Source organism: Alexandromys fortis, unplaced genomic scaffold (assembly GCF_014885135.2).
Source record: "Alexandromys fortis isolate MF-2015 unplaced genomic scaffold, M_Fortis_MF-2015_v1.1 scaffold_271, whole genome shotgun sequence".
Classification (NCBI taxonomy): domain Eukaryota; kingdom Metazoa; phylum Chordata; class Mammalia; order Rodentia; family Cricetidae; genus Alexandromys; species Alexandromys fortis.
In genome coordinates, this window is record NW_026068156.1 from 298,730 (window position 1) to 314,559 (window position 15,830).

The 15,830-nt window shown below is 47.6% G+C and overlaps 1 protein-coding gene across 3 annotated transcripts in view; it reads left to right on the top strand.

Moving 5' to 3' along the window:
* Arhgef18 (Rho/Rac guanine nucleotide exchange factor 18) overlaps window positions 1–15,830 on the top strand; it is a 114,023-nt gene that overhangs the window by 5,941 nt on the left and 92,252 nt on the right. For 2 of the 3 annotated variants that reach the window (XM_050127386.1, XM_050127388.1), the window contains exons 1-2: window positions 1,239–1,366; window positions 9,250–9,374. In XM_050127386.1, the coding sequence (XP_049983343.1) occupies window positions 1,276–1,366; window positions 9,250–9,374 (216 nt within the window). In that variant the 5' untranslated portion in view covers window positions 1,239–1,275. Of the gene's footprint in view, window positions 1–1,238; window positions 1,367–9,249; window positions 9,375–15,830 lie in introns of those variants that run through there. The other variant, XM_050127387.1, reaches the window with a different exon arrangement.

Sequence of the window (15,830 nt, forward strand, 5' to 3'; positions counted from 1 at the left end):
TCAATCTGGGTCACTCAAAATCTTATGTAAAATAAAAACAGAAAACAAATGAAACGGAAACAACAAAACTCCTGTTCTCCATCATACTCAGATCCTACCCTCTAAGTATATACATGTAGACAACTGTAAGTGTGGATACAGCAAAGCCCTCATAGAATGAAGGGAGCTCTTAGATGGTGAGGAAGGACACGAGTCACGAAAGCCAACTGGTTTTTTCTAGCTTCAACTCTGCCATTTTTTTTAATATTTTGTGTGTGGTAACTAAGTGCACGAAGACGTCCCCAACAATGAAAGCTTAAAACCCCAGCAAAGACCCACAGCCTCCAAGTCACACTTCTGACGCCCAGGAGTTCACTGAGGCACACGGAGTGTGGCACAGGAAAGGTGTTGGTGTTAGTGCCTTCCTTAAACCACCTATGTGATCTTTTCATCTGTGAGTTAACTAGGAAAAAAGTGCAGTTTTTTTCAAAGCTTAACACATTATATATATATATCGAGGGCTAGAGAGCTGACTCGGCAGGGAAAGTGCTGCCTTTGCAAGCATGAGGACTTGAGTTCAAGCCCCAGAGCCCACACAAAGAGAGCCGAGCATTGTGGTGTGCAGCACTTATAATGCCAGCTCTGGGGAGTCAGAGACAGGCAGACCCCTAGGACACACTAGCCAGTCAGTGTATAACTGGAGCACGCCAGGTCAGAAACGCTGCCTAAAAAATAGCATGAACATTGCTCTCCAGGGATGACGGAAGTTGACCTCTGACCTTTGAGTGCACAAAGGTCAGGTACACAAATCTGTACACATGTACACCACATACAAGACTCACAGATATTTAAACAGATAATCACAAAACTGAAGATATACGTGTGCATGTGTGTGTGTGCGCACATTCTCTATGTAATAGAGAATATTCATATTATCTATGTAAATAAATAACTTCCCAGTCAAACACAATAAATTGCACGTGAGCACAGAAGCACACAGAGACATACAGACATGGCCCAGCTCTCAGGATGCAGGCTAGGCTTACTTTCCCTCGGCAATGTCTTATGCAGTCAGGGTAAGTGGCCCCCTGGCTCTGGGCTGGCCTTAGCCCCAGGATCTGCCCCTCTTCACTGATGCAGAGCCCAGCTCTCCTCCTCCAGCCCAGGCTCCCATCAGCTGATGTCTCTGGCAGGCCTTGGCGGCAGTCTCCGCCCCTGTTGCTGGCAGCCGGGCTCTGGCAGGGATCCCCAGCCGAAGCTTCAGCTCCCTCAGGGCGAGCTGGACACTGTACTCGCATGCATGAGGTACCCATGGCTGACTCTGCGCTCAATCACTCCTGGCCGGCTCTCTCCAAGCTGTGGCTGAAGAGATGGGCCTTTAAGCGAGGTAAGGGGGCAAGTAGCGGACCGTTACGTAGGCAGAGACCCCTAAACCACTGGCTTACCTCGTCCCTCACGGGAGCTTTTTCTTAGTCGGTGTACAGGCTTTGCCCAAGTCGGTCTCAGAGACCATGAGTCCCAAATTTGCCCAGCGCATCGAGGACCTTCATGAATATTGGGGCTCCCTCTTTTCTTAGAGAAAACGACTCCCCAAGGCTCTGGGAGAAATTAGCAACAGGAAAAGCCACCATATCACCAACTGATGAGCTCCCTTTGGGCAGCTTGGTGACAATGTGGGTACCTAGCGCCATTGGTTCCTAGATCCGTGATAGGACAAGTGAATCAGCCAGGCATCCTTTTTAAATGGGGTACTTAAGGAGACTAGGGGTGTAACTCAGTTAGCAGGGTGCTTGCTCAGCTTGTATAAAGCCCTGGGTTCCATCCCCAGCATGCTGGTGTATGGTGGTCACCCCAGCACTTGGGAGGTAGAAGCAGGAGGATCAAGAGTTTAAGATCGTCCATGGCTACATAGTTGAATTCGAGGCCAGCAGGGACTCCGCGAGATTATGTCTCAAGAAAGAAAAGAGAAAAGGAGGAGATTTTCGATTCTGGAGCGTGTACCTCCGTCAGGCATGCACTCTTATTTGAGCACACATAGAAAGAGAAGGGGGGGGGGTGTTCTAGTTCATTCTAGGATAACCAGGGCCTTGGTTTAACGATGTAGGGATTAGGTGTTTGTATTACATCATCTGTGACTTGCATGAGCACTCCTTATGAAGACATCCTTGCCTGCTTTCTCTCTCCCTCCCTCCCTTCCGACCCTTTGAGACAGCATCTCATGCAACCCAGGCTGGCCTCAGATTCGCTGCTCGTCAAGGATGACCTTAAATTCCGATCCTTCTGCCTTTACTGCCCCAGTGAAGACATGTTGACTCCACCAGTGCTGTCTAATGCTGGGGGTGGAGTCCAGAGCTTTGGCCATGCCAGGCCAGAGCCCTACCCACTGAGCTACGCTGAAAGATAATCAAATGGTTTCTGGGCCACAGAAGGTGGGGGCACCATTGGTAGGAAATGGTCGTACTATCCTGGCACCCTTGGTTTTCTGGCCTTCCATGCCTCCACTACCCATAGCTGCTCCCTGCTTAGACCTCCACCTCTCCTGGCCGCTCTGACTAACTTCAGTAAGCAAATCCTTGTTCAGGGTGTTCACGCCGCAGGGGATGGGATGCACGAGGGTACACCAGCTCATCCAATTCGCATACTCTCTTTGAAGACTTGTCATGTGTCAGGCACTGTGCTGGGGCTGGAAAGCAGAAGGGGGAACCGGGGCACCCTGAGTCTGTGACTGGGACTGGAGAGAGGGGGTGGCCAGGGAAGGGGTGCAATCAAAGAATAGTCATTGAGAGGGAAGTTATTGCCCGTGATTGACCGCCACTGAAGTTGGGCTCCGAGAGGCTGGGCGACTTGCTCAGGCTCACACAGCAAGTATGAATCAGAGGAGATGAAATCTGAAACCGGTTTAGTTCTGGGGCTGCCTTTGTGATGGGTTCTTATCACTAAGCAGAGCTGCCCATGTAGGCAGCCCTGGAACCTGGGCAGGGCACTAAATCAATTTATAGTGGCAACCTGGGAGAACTGGTGTACAGGGCATGGATCACTAAGGTGGCCTCCTGGGTCCTCGTTCCTAGCTGTCCAGCTCACCCCGTTTTTTGGGTTCAAGCAGGTTGAGATTATGATTTGTAGGCTGGCAGGTGGGGGAGTGAACTGTAAGCGCTGACAGTGACTGTTACACCCTTTTATGGCTGAGGCCACAGGGGCTGGTGGGGGAGGATGCTGCTGCCCTGAGCCTGAACCTAGGCTGGGAGGCTGCACATTAGAGAAAAGCCAGGGGCTTCAGTCTCTTCCCTGCTCGGAACATGCCTCCTCTAGTTATGTTAGCCACAGTGACCCCTTTACCCTGTTTCTCTGGCCTTTAGTCTTAAAGTGCAAGGGGGGACTCAGTGTGTGTGTGTGTGGAGAGAGAGAGAGAGAGAGAGAGAGAGAGAGAGAGAGAGAGAGAGAGAGAGAAGAAATATGTGCACAGGCCTCTGTCCACCTGTCCCCTCTGCCCTCAGAGCAATGGGAATACAAGCACTCATGGCTAGCTTTTTAGCTTTTTACATAGATGCTGGAAATTTGAAGTCTGATCCTCAAACTCGGGCAGCAAGGGCTCTTATCCCAGCACCAAGAAGGGCTGAAGGGCTTTTCTGTGCCTCTTTAAAATCCTGTAACTGATTGTCTGGGTCCCTCATAGGATCTCCCAGGGGAACAATGAAGCAAAGCTTGAGACACGACTGAGACCTGCTGTGGCCCCCCAGGACAGAGGGACTCTCTGCCCTCGCCCCTCAGTTGGTCCAGAACCCTTCTGGTCATACTGTATTCACTCATTCCACAGTCAGTGAAAACAGTGCTCTGTGCCTGACCTGTGTCCCTTCCTGCCTGGCCTCTCGGCCTCAGTTCTGCCCACTTCCATCCATAGCCCTCCCAGCCCTTCTCATTGCCATGTGCTGAATATGTATCCGCTCACCAGCCTGTCATTTCTCTGTCTAGCTAATGCACCCACTCATCCATCCATCTATCCAAATGTTCTCCATACAGCCATCCCCACAACCAGCCAGCCCGGCATCTAGCCAGTGTGCTAGCCAACCGTCCTTCTATCTATCTTTCCATCCTTCCTTCAATTCATCCCTCCAGTAATCCTTACATCCATCTATTCATTCTTTCTTTCTTCCATACAATCAGCTGTCTAACTATATAACCATTCAGGCAGCCAGTCAACTCTCTGCTATCCAACCAATCATTCACTCATGTACCTATGCATCTTCTGACTAACCAGCCAGTCAAACCTACAGTCTAACCAGCTAAAAATCCACTCACATCCTCCCCAAACTCCCATCCACTCTTCTAATCATCTCTCCATCTATTCAACCAAAAACCCATACACCACATTCACCCACCTACTTATACATCCAGGGCTCAGTCTATGACACTGAGACCGGCACCTAACCTGAGAACAGCATGAGGCATGTTGTATGACCGTGACCATGGCTCTGTCTATGAGACCAGGATAGATCTTGTTCTTGCGACACCAAGACAATGGCTCAGTATATGATCCCAGGATGGGGACTCAGTCTGTGACATTTTGAGTCAGTGCTAAACCTGACAACAGAATGAGACATGCCATATGAGGCCAAGATCGTGGCTTAGTCTTTGACACCAGGATGGGACTTAACCTGTCTGATAGGTAGTTAATACTACCTGATGGAATCTGTAGTCACCTGGGAAGTGGGTATCTGGGCACACCTACGAGGAATTATCTTGGTCGGATTAACTGATGCAGGAAGAGCCAGCCTAAGAGAAGGCAGCACCATCTCCTGGGCTTAGGGGACTATATAAATGTAGAACGTAAGCTAAGCACAAGCGTCCACTGCTCTCTGCTTCTGGCTTTGCTGACTTGGTGAAGCTTGAACAGTGAGATAAAGTGTACACTTTTCCCTTAAGGTTCTTTGTCGGGGTTTTTCCCACCGCATCAGAAAAGGAAACTGATATCGTCTGTGATACCAGGTACAACTATGACCCCAAGACCATGGTTCAGCATATGACAGCAAGATGAGGGATTAGCATACAAAACTAAGATGAGTCTTGGTCTATTGTAAGCAGAGACTGCTCATTCGTTTCCTGGCAGCCCAGACCTGAATAATCACACAGAAACTCTTATTCCTAAAAATATGGCGGGCTCCTCCCGCCCAGCGGGCTCACAGAGCAGCAGCAAACTCGGTGGGTCCCCAGTGAACAAGCGCCAAGCGGCCTGTGGCGGAGGGTAACAGACACGTAAACACAAAAATAAGCATAAGTGTTCATTAAGGAAGAGGGAGAGAGAAAAAGGGAGAGAAAGGGGGAGAGAGAGAGAGAGAGAGAGAGAGAGAGAGAGAGAGAGAGAGAGAGAGGGGGAAGAGGAGGAGAGAGGCAAAGCCCCGCGTGTACACCGGGAGAGAGAACAGAAAAAACAAAGAGCGATGATGAGGGAGGTCACAGGTTAAAAAGGAGTGGGCGTGGCTAGGGCAGGGACCGAAAGAATAACATTCCCACATCTTGCTTTTAATAAAAAAGCAAATTAGACGCTCCAGTTTGAAGGAATTGGGGCCGCGAATTCTCAAGACTGCTTCCGGCTGATTGTGGGTGTCGTCTTTGGGGGGGCGCGAGAGAAGGCTGGGGTGCTGGGAACATCCTGGCACAGCTGGTCTCTTTGCTTTTGACCGGTGTTTGTGGCATGGCCTAAGGTATTGGCAGAACAAAGAACAAAGTTAAATTAAGGGAAAAATATTTAGGACCAGGGAATTATGGGAGATGTATCTGACGTGTTTAAGGTGGATTCTTTAATTCGGCTCCCTGGAACTCGTGAGAGCTCCTTGGGTTTGTGAAAACAGAAGTTTTAGACATATATAATGACTGTAGCATAAGAGATAAATTTGGTTTGAAATTTGTTTGGTGAGATCACCTTGCAAAACCTCAACCTGGCGAAACCTCTCAGCTGTCAAACTGTCAGAGATCTTTGAGAAGTATAAGATTTTACTTGAGTTACTGATTAAAAAATGACAGAGAACTTACTTGGTTGGCACCCAGAGCTACTCTTTTTGGATTCCCCATGGTTGTTGAAGGTTGCACTTGAGCTTTGCTGTTTAGCGCAGGGCCTGCCAGGCTCCAGAAGATCCTGTGGGCTAAGAAATCTGTAGGAAGACAGGCCTACCTTGACCTGAGCAGCTAGGCTGTCAATTCCAGCGATTCCGTCCACATCTAGAGAGGTCTTTACTTTAGACGAAAGGCAGGTTTTCCCAATGGTCAGCGCTCTGCAGTCGAAGCGAGATGCAGAAGGACGTTGTTCTGCACGTGTCTGTCTTCTGTCTTCTTTGGAGGGAGCAGAGAGCTACTGCTAGGAGCCAATCTGTCTCTTTTTTGTTGTTGTGAAAAGTTTTTAATAATTAAATACTTAAATATCATATTCCCCAGATCGCTGAGCAGTTGAGGGCTGTTTATCAGGGATAACTATAGTATAGAATTTGTTTGGAAAGTTGGGTCTGAGCTTGACCACACTGGCTCTCAACAGGTAAGATTTACATTTGTAAAAAGATAGAGGGAAAAACTACTTGAAATATAAGGTTAGCGGCAAAACTGACAATGGTAGAGAACAGCTTAAGAGACTTACAGGTACATACCAGTTTAAAATACAAGACTCATGTTTTGTAGTCTGAAATGAGATGTAATAAACAATTATTATACATAGAGAGAGTGAACAAGAATTGGGCAACGTGCATGCCTCTGACGGGCCCTATCAAAGGCATTTGACCATTGCTCAAAACACATTTAACAGAGTTAGCATGAGGAGTTTAGTGAAAACTGAGTGAAGAGGCAGGTTAAAACCAGGAGAGTGAGGTCACGTGATCTAGCCCTCAGCCAAGATGGCAACCGCCACGTGTAGTCTGCTCCGTTGGAAAGCCCGCCATGCCACAACAAAAGCCTCAGAGGGGAGGGGCAAAAGGCTGGAACCAAAAAACGGCCATGTATAGTTTTAATGGGGCCATTTATTTGGACAGAGACAGAGAAGTATAAGGCATTAAAGCATGAGGCCGGAGTGATAGGTCTGGATGGCTTGGCTCCCGTGGTCAAGGCCGTGCAAACACCCGCAAAAACTGTGGCACCTCAAGCCTACAACGAGAACGGCTCCCCATTAAGGCGAGATGCAGATGGCACGAACACCCACAGGCCCTATGAAAAGGCATCCGATTCCATAAGTGGGGGGTGTTATAACCTAGCTGAATCGACTCGAGCCTCCAGGCAGGAGGGATTCAGCCAAGGTCAGGCCGCACCGTAGCGGCGTGCTGCACCAAGCAGCTTAGTTACGATGAAAAGGAGGAAGAAAAGGAATGAAAAAATAAAAAGAGGAAGAACTGGAGACCCCGGGCCTCCAGGCGCGGGTGAGCTGAGGGGCTGGCTAAGGCAATGCCATCCCAGGCACAGGCTTAACACAGGAGACAAGCCGAATTGAATGCCAGCGAAGGGAACAACTGAGGCCCTGAAGGCCCGTGGTTAAGGTCCCCCCATCCCTAAAAACCGTGAAGGGTTGCCGGGAGCTCAACGGTCAATCCCTTGGGTTAAAAGAGATGGTTAAGCTGGCCAAGATGGGGGCACTCACTATTAGTTGATTCGTTGTTTGGAGGAGCTGTGTCCAGGCAGATGGAACACGTGGGTCGTAGGCCAGTGAAGTGGAAAAGAACCCGGTTCGGGAGTCACGTGGCACCAATCTTATTCCTAAAAATATGGTGGGCTCCTCCCACCTGGCAGGCTCACAGAGCAGCAGCAAACTCGGTGGGTCCCCAGTGAACAAGCGCCAAGCGGCCTGTGGCGGAGGGTAACAGACACGTAAACACAAAAATAGGCATAAGTGTTTATTAAGGAAGAGGGAGAGAGAAAAAGGGAGAGAGAGAGAGAGAGACAGAGAGAGAGAGAGAGAGAGAGAGAGAGAGAGAGAGAGAGAGAGAGAGAGAGAGAGGAAGGGGGGAAGAGGAGGAGAGAGGCAAAGCCCCGCGTGTACACCGGGAGAGAGAACAGAAAAAATAGAGAGCGATGACGAGGGAGGTCACAGGTTAAAAAGGAGTGGGCGTGGCTAGGGCAGGGGCCGAAAGAATAACAGAAACTATATTAATTACAACGTTATATGGCCTATTAGTTCAGGCTTCTTATTGGCTAGCTCTTATACCTTAAAATTAAGCCATTTCTATTAATCTGTGTATCATCATGAGGCTGTGACCTACCGGTAAAGTTCCAGCATCTGTCTCCTTGACCCCTCCTACTATCTCTCTATATCTCTTCTGGCCTGGCTATATTTTGCCCTGCCATAGACCGAAGCAGCTTCTTTATTAACCAATGGTAATAAAACATAGTCACGGCATACGGAGGGGAATCCCACATCAGTCTATGATACCAGGACTAGGGGACAACCTATGACAAGAGGGTAAGGCTTGGACCATGACACCAAGATTAGGCTCAGTCTATGACACCAGGACAGTCTATGACACTATGACAGGAGGGTCAGGCACAGAGTATAACACCAAGATCATGGCTCGGAACATAACAGCAGGATGAGGGCTCAGCCTGCGACACTGGACTTAGTGCTCAACCTGATGCCATCTATCCAATGAGGACTTTTTGCCAGAGCCAATTTCATCATGCATCCACTCGGGTTCCTGGGAACAAATAGTTCATCAGGAAAGAGCTGCATCTATGGTTGACTAGTAATGTCTGCCACAGGCAAAGGTTAGGAAAGACGTGGTACTTTGACTTCAAAGACATTTAAGATCTCCACTTCAACTCTTTCTTACCATCTCCACTTACTTCATTACTTGTCTCTCTGCTATGAGAAAGTGCCAGGCAACAGCACCTTAAGAAAAGAAGGGTTCACTCTGGCTCAGAGTTCCAGAGTGCGGTCCATCATGATGGAGAAGGCACATTGAAAGGAGCTTGAGGCAGCTTGTCACATTGCAGCTGCAGTCAGGAAGCAAAGAGCAGTGAATGCTGGCGCGTGGCTCACTTTCTCCTTCTTAGTTTGGAGCCGCAACCTGTTGAATGGTGCCACCCAGAGTGGGCAGCTCTTCCTGTCTCGGTTAACGTAATTAAGATCACCTCTCACAGACATTCCTAGAAGCTTGTCTTCCAGGTTGTGCTAGGTCCTGTGAAGTTGACAGTCGATATTAACCACCACACTGTTGTCCAGGGCAAACGGTGACAGCTACAGAATTCGAGCTTCCTCAGTCCTTCTGATTTAATCCTGACCCTGCCATCCCCCTTTCTCTACAGGCTCTGAGTCCAAGTCATGTGCCCAGCCCTTGGACTCTGGAGATGCAGCTTCTGCCACTAAGGGTAGCCGTGGACCCTGGAGACCTGAGAATCCAGATTTCTTCTCAGCAATGGAGGATGATCAGGCAGGTATCAGGAGGCTGAGATGGGTAGGAGCTAATGAACATGCTGGCAGCAAGTACACTTCGTTTAGTGCCATGTTTTACTAGGCACTTGTGGGCTGTTATTTCACAGAGCCCGCCTGAGCTTGGCTGGAGCTGGGGTCTTAACACTGGTCCTCATGACAAGCCCAGAATGCTACTTAAGAAAAATGTCACTGTTGAGTCCCCCAGGGATTTATTTGTCTGATGGTGTTTATCTGATGTATTAATCCATTTTCCATTAATATAACAAAATATCTGAGTTAAGGTTCACTATAAAGGGAAGTGCTCAGGTTTGTTAAAGCATATGTTTTTCTGTACATATGTGTATGTGTGTGCATGTGCTTATGTGTGCATGTAAGCAGAGGACAACCTCAGCTATCGGTATTTGGATAGTATCTATGCTGTTTTCTGAGACAGCATCTCTCACTTGCCCAGAATTCACCAGCTACCGTAGGGAGCAGAAAAGTTGGGATGGTGCATTCTGGCCTCTTGGGAGAAGAAACCACAGCACCCATCCCCCATCTCAGCACGATTGTTATATACATAAAGGTGATTGTGGCATACAGCTGTCCAGGCGGCAGGGTGGTTATGCACAGACACATAAGGAGACAGGGTTTATGGTATACAGCTGATCAGGGAGACAGATTTAGCTAATCTCGATAGGGGCAGTCGTCGTAGGGGAGCAGTCTTCAGGCCGTAAACATCGGGAGAAAGCTATGATGGCCATTTCTGTACGTGCTGTTAATATTCCTACCTAGTTCCCCCAAGAAAGGCCTTGCCATCCCTCTGAAGCCGAAGCTGCCCATCCCTGACATGGCGGTACCTTTGTCAGCAGCACACAGTGACTCACACAGGGCTTCTTGCCTTCCCTCTGAAGCTTAAGCTGCCCATCCCTGACATGGCGGTACCTTTGTCAGCAGCACACAGTGACTCACACAGGACTTTCTCTGCTCCCCATATTGCTTGGTGAAAAGACAACAACGTAGATGGTTAGGAAAAGGAGGGGGATCTGGAAGGAGTAGGGGAAGGGGAGATAAATATGATTATTTTACAAATTTCCAAATAACTAAAAAATTGCAAAAAATAAAACAAAATAAGTCTCAGCCAAAACCAAAACAAAATCTGAGGTCATGTGGCTCATTAGTAAGGTCTTTTATTAGCTTCTCAGAACTATGATGAGATACCTGAGACAGAATTATAAACAGAAAATATTTCTTTTGTCTCATGGTTCTAGAGGTTTCAGTCTAAGATCCAGCAGCCCCCTTGCTAGAAGTACAAACAAACCACTAGTCTCATGAATGAGTGGAAAGCAGAGAGAGCAACTCAGGGGAAGTCACACAATCCCTTCCTAGAGCAGCCCCCACAGTGACCTAAAGACTTCCCAGTAGCCCCTGCTGCTAAAAGGTCTATCACCAAATAGCACACCTTGAGGATCAAGCTATTAGCACACAGACCTCTGTTGGCGAGTACTCATATTTAGACTGAAGAAAGTTGTAGTGTCAATCTTACCAGGACCTGTGTGGGAAGGAAAGATTGCATATCAAAATTGGAAGTCAGTGGGGCTGGGGTATGTCACAAGTAGTTTATCTTACAAGCGTAAGGACCTGAGTTTGATTCCCAGAACCCACATTAGAGGAATAAATAAATAAAGCAGGGTCTGAGCTAGGGAGATGGTTCAGTGGGTGAGGCACTTTCTGCCAAGTCTGATGACCTGAGTTTTATCCCCAGGACCCACCCAGCAGAAGTAGAGAACTAACTCCTGCAAGTGGTCCTCTGGTCTCTACACATGTGTGTGGCAAACCACACACACACACACACACACACACACACACAAATATATGGCTCATCAGGTAAAGGCTCTTACCCTCAGTCTGATGACTAGGGGTCAACCTCCAGACTCTATAAAGTGCAAGGAGAGAACCGACTCCCACCAGTTGCCCTCTGACCTTCACACATGGGCCATGGCACCGTGGCATTGGGGAGGGAGCTACTGAGACTATCCCAGGATTGGAGCTTTAGGGAGGTGGAGACAGATGGACCCCAAGTCTCCCTGGCCAACCTAGGCTCCTTGTTGAGCTTTGGCCACCAAGAGATGCGGCCTCAAAAAATAACCAAGTGAAGCTCCCGAGGCTCTACATCCCAGATTGTACTCTGACTTCCACACACACAAGTGCACACATACACAAACCCACGCATGCACACACACACACACACACACATGCACCTACACTCTCTCACACACACACAGAGTTGGAGCCAGAGAGCCTGGGTTCCATGGTCCCTTCCTCAGGAACATTCCCAACTGTCTCAATGACCTCCCACTAAGACTAGATAGAGATAGAGATAGAGATAGAGATAGAGATAGAGATATTGAGATGGGATCTCATTGTGTATTCTTAACTGGCTTGCCTCACTACGTAGATAAGACTGGTCTCTAACTCACAAAGATCTTCCTGGCTCTGCCTCCCTAGTGCTTGGCACAGACCCCACTTTTTTTTAATTTTTTATTGAGCTCTACATTTTTCTCTGCTCCCCTCCATGTCACTCCCCTCCCCCCTTCAACCTTTCCCCAAGGTCCCCATGCTCCCAATTTACTCAGGAGATCTTGTCTTTTTCTACTTCCCATTATATTAGATCTATGTCAGTCTATCTTAGTATCCGCATTGTTGTCTAAGTTCTCTGGGATTGTGGTTTGTAGGCTGGTTTTCTTTGATTTATTCTTAAAATCCACCTATGAGCGAGTACATGTGGTAATTGTCTTTCTGTGTCTGGGTTACCTCACTCAAAATAATGTTTTCTAGCTCCATCCATTTTCCTGCAAAATTCAAGATGTTGTTACTTTTTTCTGCTGTGTAGTACTCCATTGTGTAAATATACCACATTTTCCTTATCCATTCTTCGGTCGAGAGGCATTTAGGTTGTTTCCAAGTTCTGGCTATGACAAACAAAGCTTCTATGAACATAGTTGAGCACATGTCCTTGTGGCATGATTGAGCATCCTTTGGATATATACCCAAAAGTGGTATTACTGGGTCTTGAGGAAGGTTGTTTGCTAATTTTCTGAGAAATCGCCACACTGACATCCAAAGGGGTTACACCAGCTTGCATTCCCACCAGCAATGCAGAAGAATTCCCTTTTCCCCACAACCTCTCCAGCATAAGTTGTCATCAGTGTTTTTGATCTTGGCCATTTTTAAAGGTGTAAGATGGAATCTTGGAGTTGTTTTAATTTGCATTTCTCTGATGACGAAGGATGCTGAACATTTCCTTAAGTGTCTTTCAGCCATTTTAGATTCCTCTGTTGAGAGTTCTCTGTTTAGGTCTGTACTCCATTTTTTTATTGGATTATGTGATCTTTTGGTGCCCAATTTCTTGAGTTCTTTGTATATTTTGGAGATCAGACCTCTGTCTGATGTGGGGTTAGTGAAGATCTTTTCCCATTCTATAGGCTGTCATTTTGTCTTGTTGACCGTGTCCTTTGCTTTACAGAAGCTTTTCAGTTTCAGGAGGTCATTTATTAATTGTTTCTCTCAGGATCTGTGCTGCTGGGGTTATATTTAGGAAATGGTCTCCAGTGCCAATGTGTTCAAGTGTATTCCCCACTCTCTTCTATAAGGTCCAGTGTGGCTGACTTTATGTTGAGGTCTTTGATCCATTTGGACTTGAATTTTATGCATGGTAATAGATATGGCAGACCCCACTTTTTAAAGGCTCAACCACCACCCAACAGTGCCACCCTGGAGACCAAATTTTAATATATGATCCCTGTGGACATGAACCACATCCAAGTCACAGTATCACCACCTCAGTCATCAATGACCATGGGTCATTCCAGAAGGATGCGGTTCAGGATAGGACCCACAGCTGGTAGTCCTCCTTCCTCCAGCATCAGACACCTAGGTGCCTGTTTCAGATTCATTTCCTCTTACTGTGATAAAAAAAATACTATGGCAAACACCGCGTAAGGAAGAGAGGGCTTCATTTGGCTCACAGTTCAAGAGCACATTGCCCCTGTCAAGGCAGGGACTTAAAGTAGCCATACTCTGGAAAGGGGAGCAATAGAGATAGTGCTCAGGCTCTCTCCACCTATACAGTCCAGCATCTGGGGACAGTCCTGCCAACAGTTAAGATGGTTCTTCCCCCTTCAAGTAACCCAACTAAAATAATCCATCTGTATCACACTCACTCCCTCTGGGGCTCAGGGACACCTCAGAAGGGGGGGAAGAAACACTGATTATAAGGACAAGAATTAATGTCTATCTACAACAAAGTATTGCCTGACATGATAGGGTCATTGCACACATGAACTCACTATGGCACAAGACCCACATAAGATGAGGCCAGCCAAAATCCCAGAATGGATTGTGGAGGGCTCATGAAACCATCAGTTGCTAATAGTGTATCAGTGTGGGGTTTTCTTCAGTGGTGCACCCTAAAGGCTGCCCATGGTCTGGTAGATGGTCACATACCCATGAACTGGCGGCAGCAGTAAGTTGACCGGGTGAGGGGACATTAAATTGGGGAGAATAGTGGTGAGATTGGGGGACAAATTGGAGGGAAGGGATTGGGGAGTGCACTTGATCAAAATACACTGTATACATGTATGAAATCCTTAAACAGTAAAAGCATTAATTTTTAAAAAAGATAATCCCCTCCAGGCATGTTCAGAGGCCCACATCCCAGATGATTCTGAAACTGACGGGTTGAAAGCTGATACTACCTATCACAGTGGCGTTTGACAATGTCTAGTAAACTAAGGAGGGCTAGTGTATTGTCAGCCTAGAATCGCCTGGGAAGACAGTCTCAGAGAGACTATACTGGGTTTGTCTGTGGACATGTCTGTGGAGGAATTGTCTCAATTGAGTTAGTTGATGGGGCTGGAGAGATGACTGAATTCAAATTGCAGCACTTACACTCCCAGTTGCCTGTAACTACAGCTACAGTGGCTCTGATCTAATGCCCCCTTCTGGCTTCCACAGGTACCCACACATACATAGCACGCATGCACGTGCACACACACACACACACACACACACACAGAGAGAGAGAGAGAGAGAGAGAGAGAGAGAGAGAGAGAGAGAGAGAGCGCACTCAGGAGGCAGTGACAATTGGATCAGGCCAGCCTGGAACTAACTACAGAGCTTATTCTAGGACAGTCAGACCTACTCATGAAACCTTGTCTGAAAACAAGCAATGTTAACTGGTGTGGGAAGACCCGCCTACTATAGGTGGCACCATTCCCATGGGTCTGTTTAAGAGTGAAGAAATGGTGCCAGCAGAGAGCAAGCAAACAAACAAAACATGCACTCATTCCCCTCTGCTCTCGACTGTGGATGTGATGTCACTGTGACTCTGCAGCTGCGATGGACTATGATTCGGAGCTGTGAGCTAAAACAAACCCTTCCCCCTAAGTTATTTTCTGTTGGGGTGTTTCATCACAGGGACAGAAATGAAACTAGGACAGTCTGTCATTTGTATGTCCACTCCCTTCATTTGTACAAGGGGGACACAGAGAACAGAAGAAATTAGAACAGTTCCAAGACTAGAATGTAGTTCTGGGCCCTGAGGGATCAGGGTCTCTCCACATCCTTCTCCCCTGGGACATGAGCAGAGGCATAGGTGACATGGTGGTACAAAAAATATAGGGCAGAGAAACATTCAGCCTCGTGAGGGTGGGATAAGGCTCTGCCCACCCAACCCATCTTATTTCTTCCTGTGTCCATCCTTATCTGGTGTGTGTGTGTGTGTGTGTGTGTGTGTTTATCTATCTGTAGTACGTATATGGCATATATGTATATATGGGTGCATAAAGAGCCAGATGTTTGTGGTATATGTGCATGTTTGTGTGTGTGTGTGTGTGTGCAAGGACATAAGGAGTCCAGAAGAGGACACTGTTCTATACTCTCTGCCTTATTCCCTTGAGACAGGGTTTATTACTGAACCTAGAGCTAAGCAAGCCCCAGAGATTCTCCTTTCTCCATCCCAACAGCACTAGGGTTGCAGGTGTATGCATTGCCATGCGCAGTTTTTTACGTGTATGCTAGAGATTCAAACTTGGACCCTCATGCTTGAGCAGCAAGTGCTCTTACCCAGGAAGCCATTCCTTAAGACAGCTGCCAGTATCTTCATCATCCATTCAGCTCTCAAAGTCACGACCTGGGTGTTTTCCTGATCCCTCTTCTCTCACACCAGCCACTTAGTACCATAAATAGTGAACAATAGAAAAAGCACACATCTCTCCTGTGTCTTCAGCTCTAATCCAAGGTTCCTGGGAAGCCATTGCAATGATCTCTACATGTCTTTGTGGGGCCACCTGCCCTTATCTAAGCCCCTTCAAAACCATCTCTCTCTCTCTCTCTCTCTCTCTCTCTCTCTCTCTCTCTCTCTCTCTCTCTGTGTGTGTGTGTGTGTGTGTGTGTGTGTGTGTGTGTGTGTGTG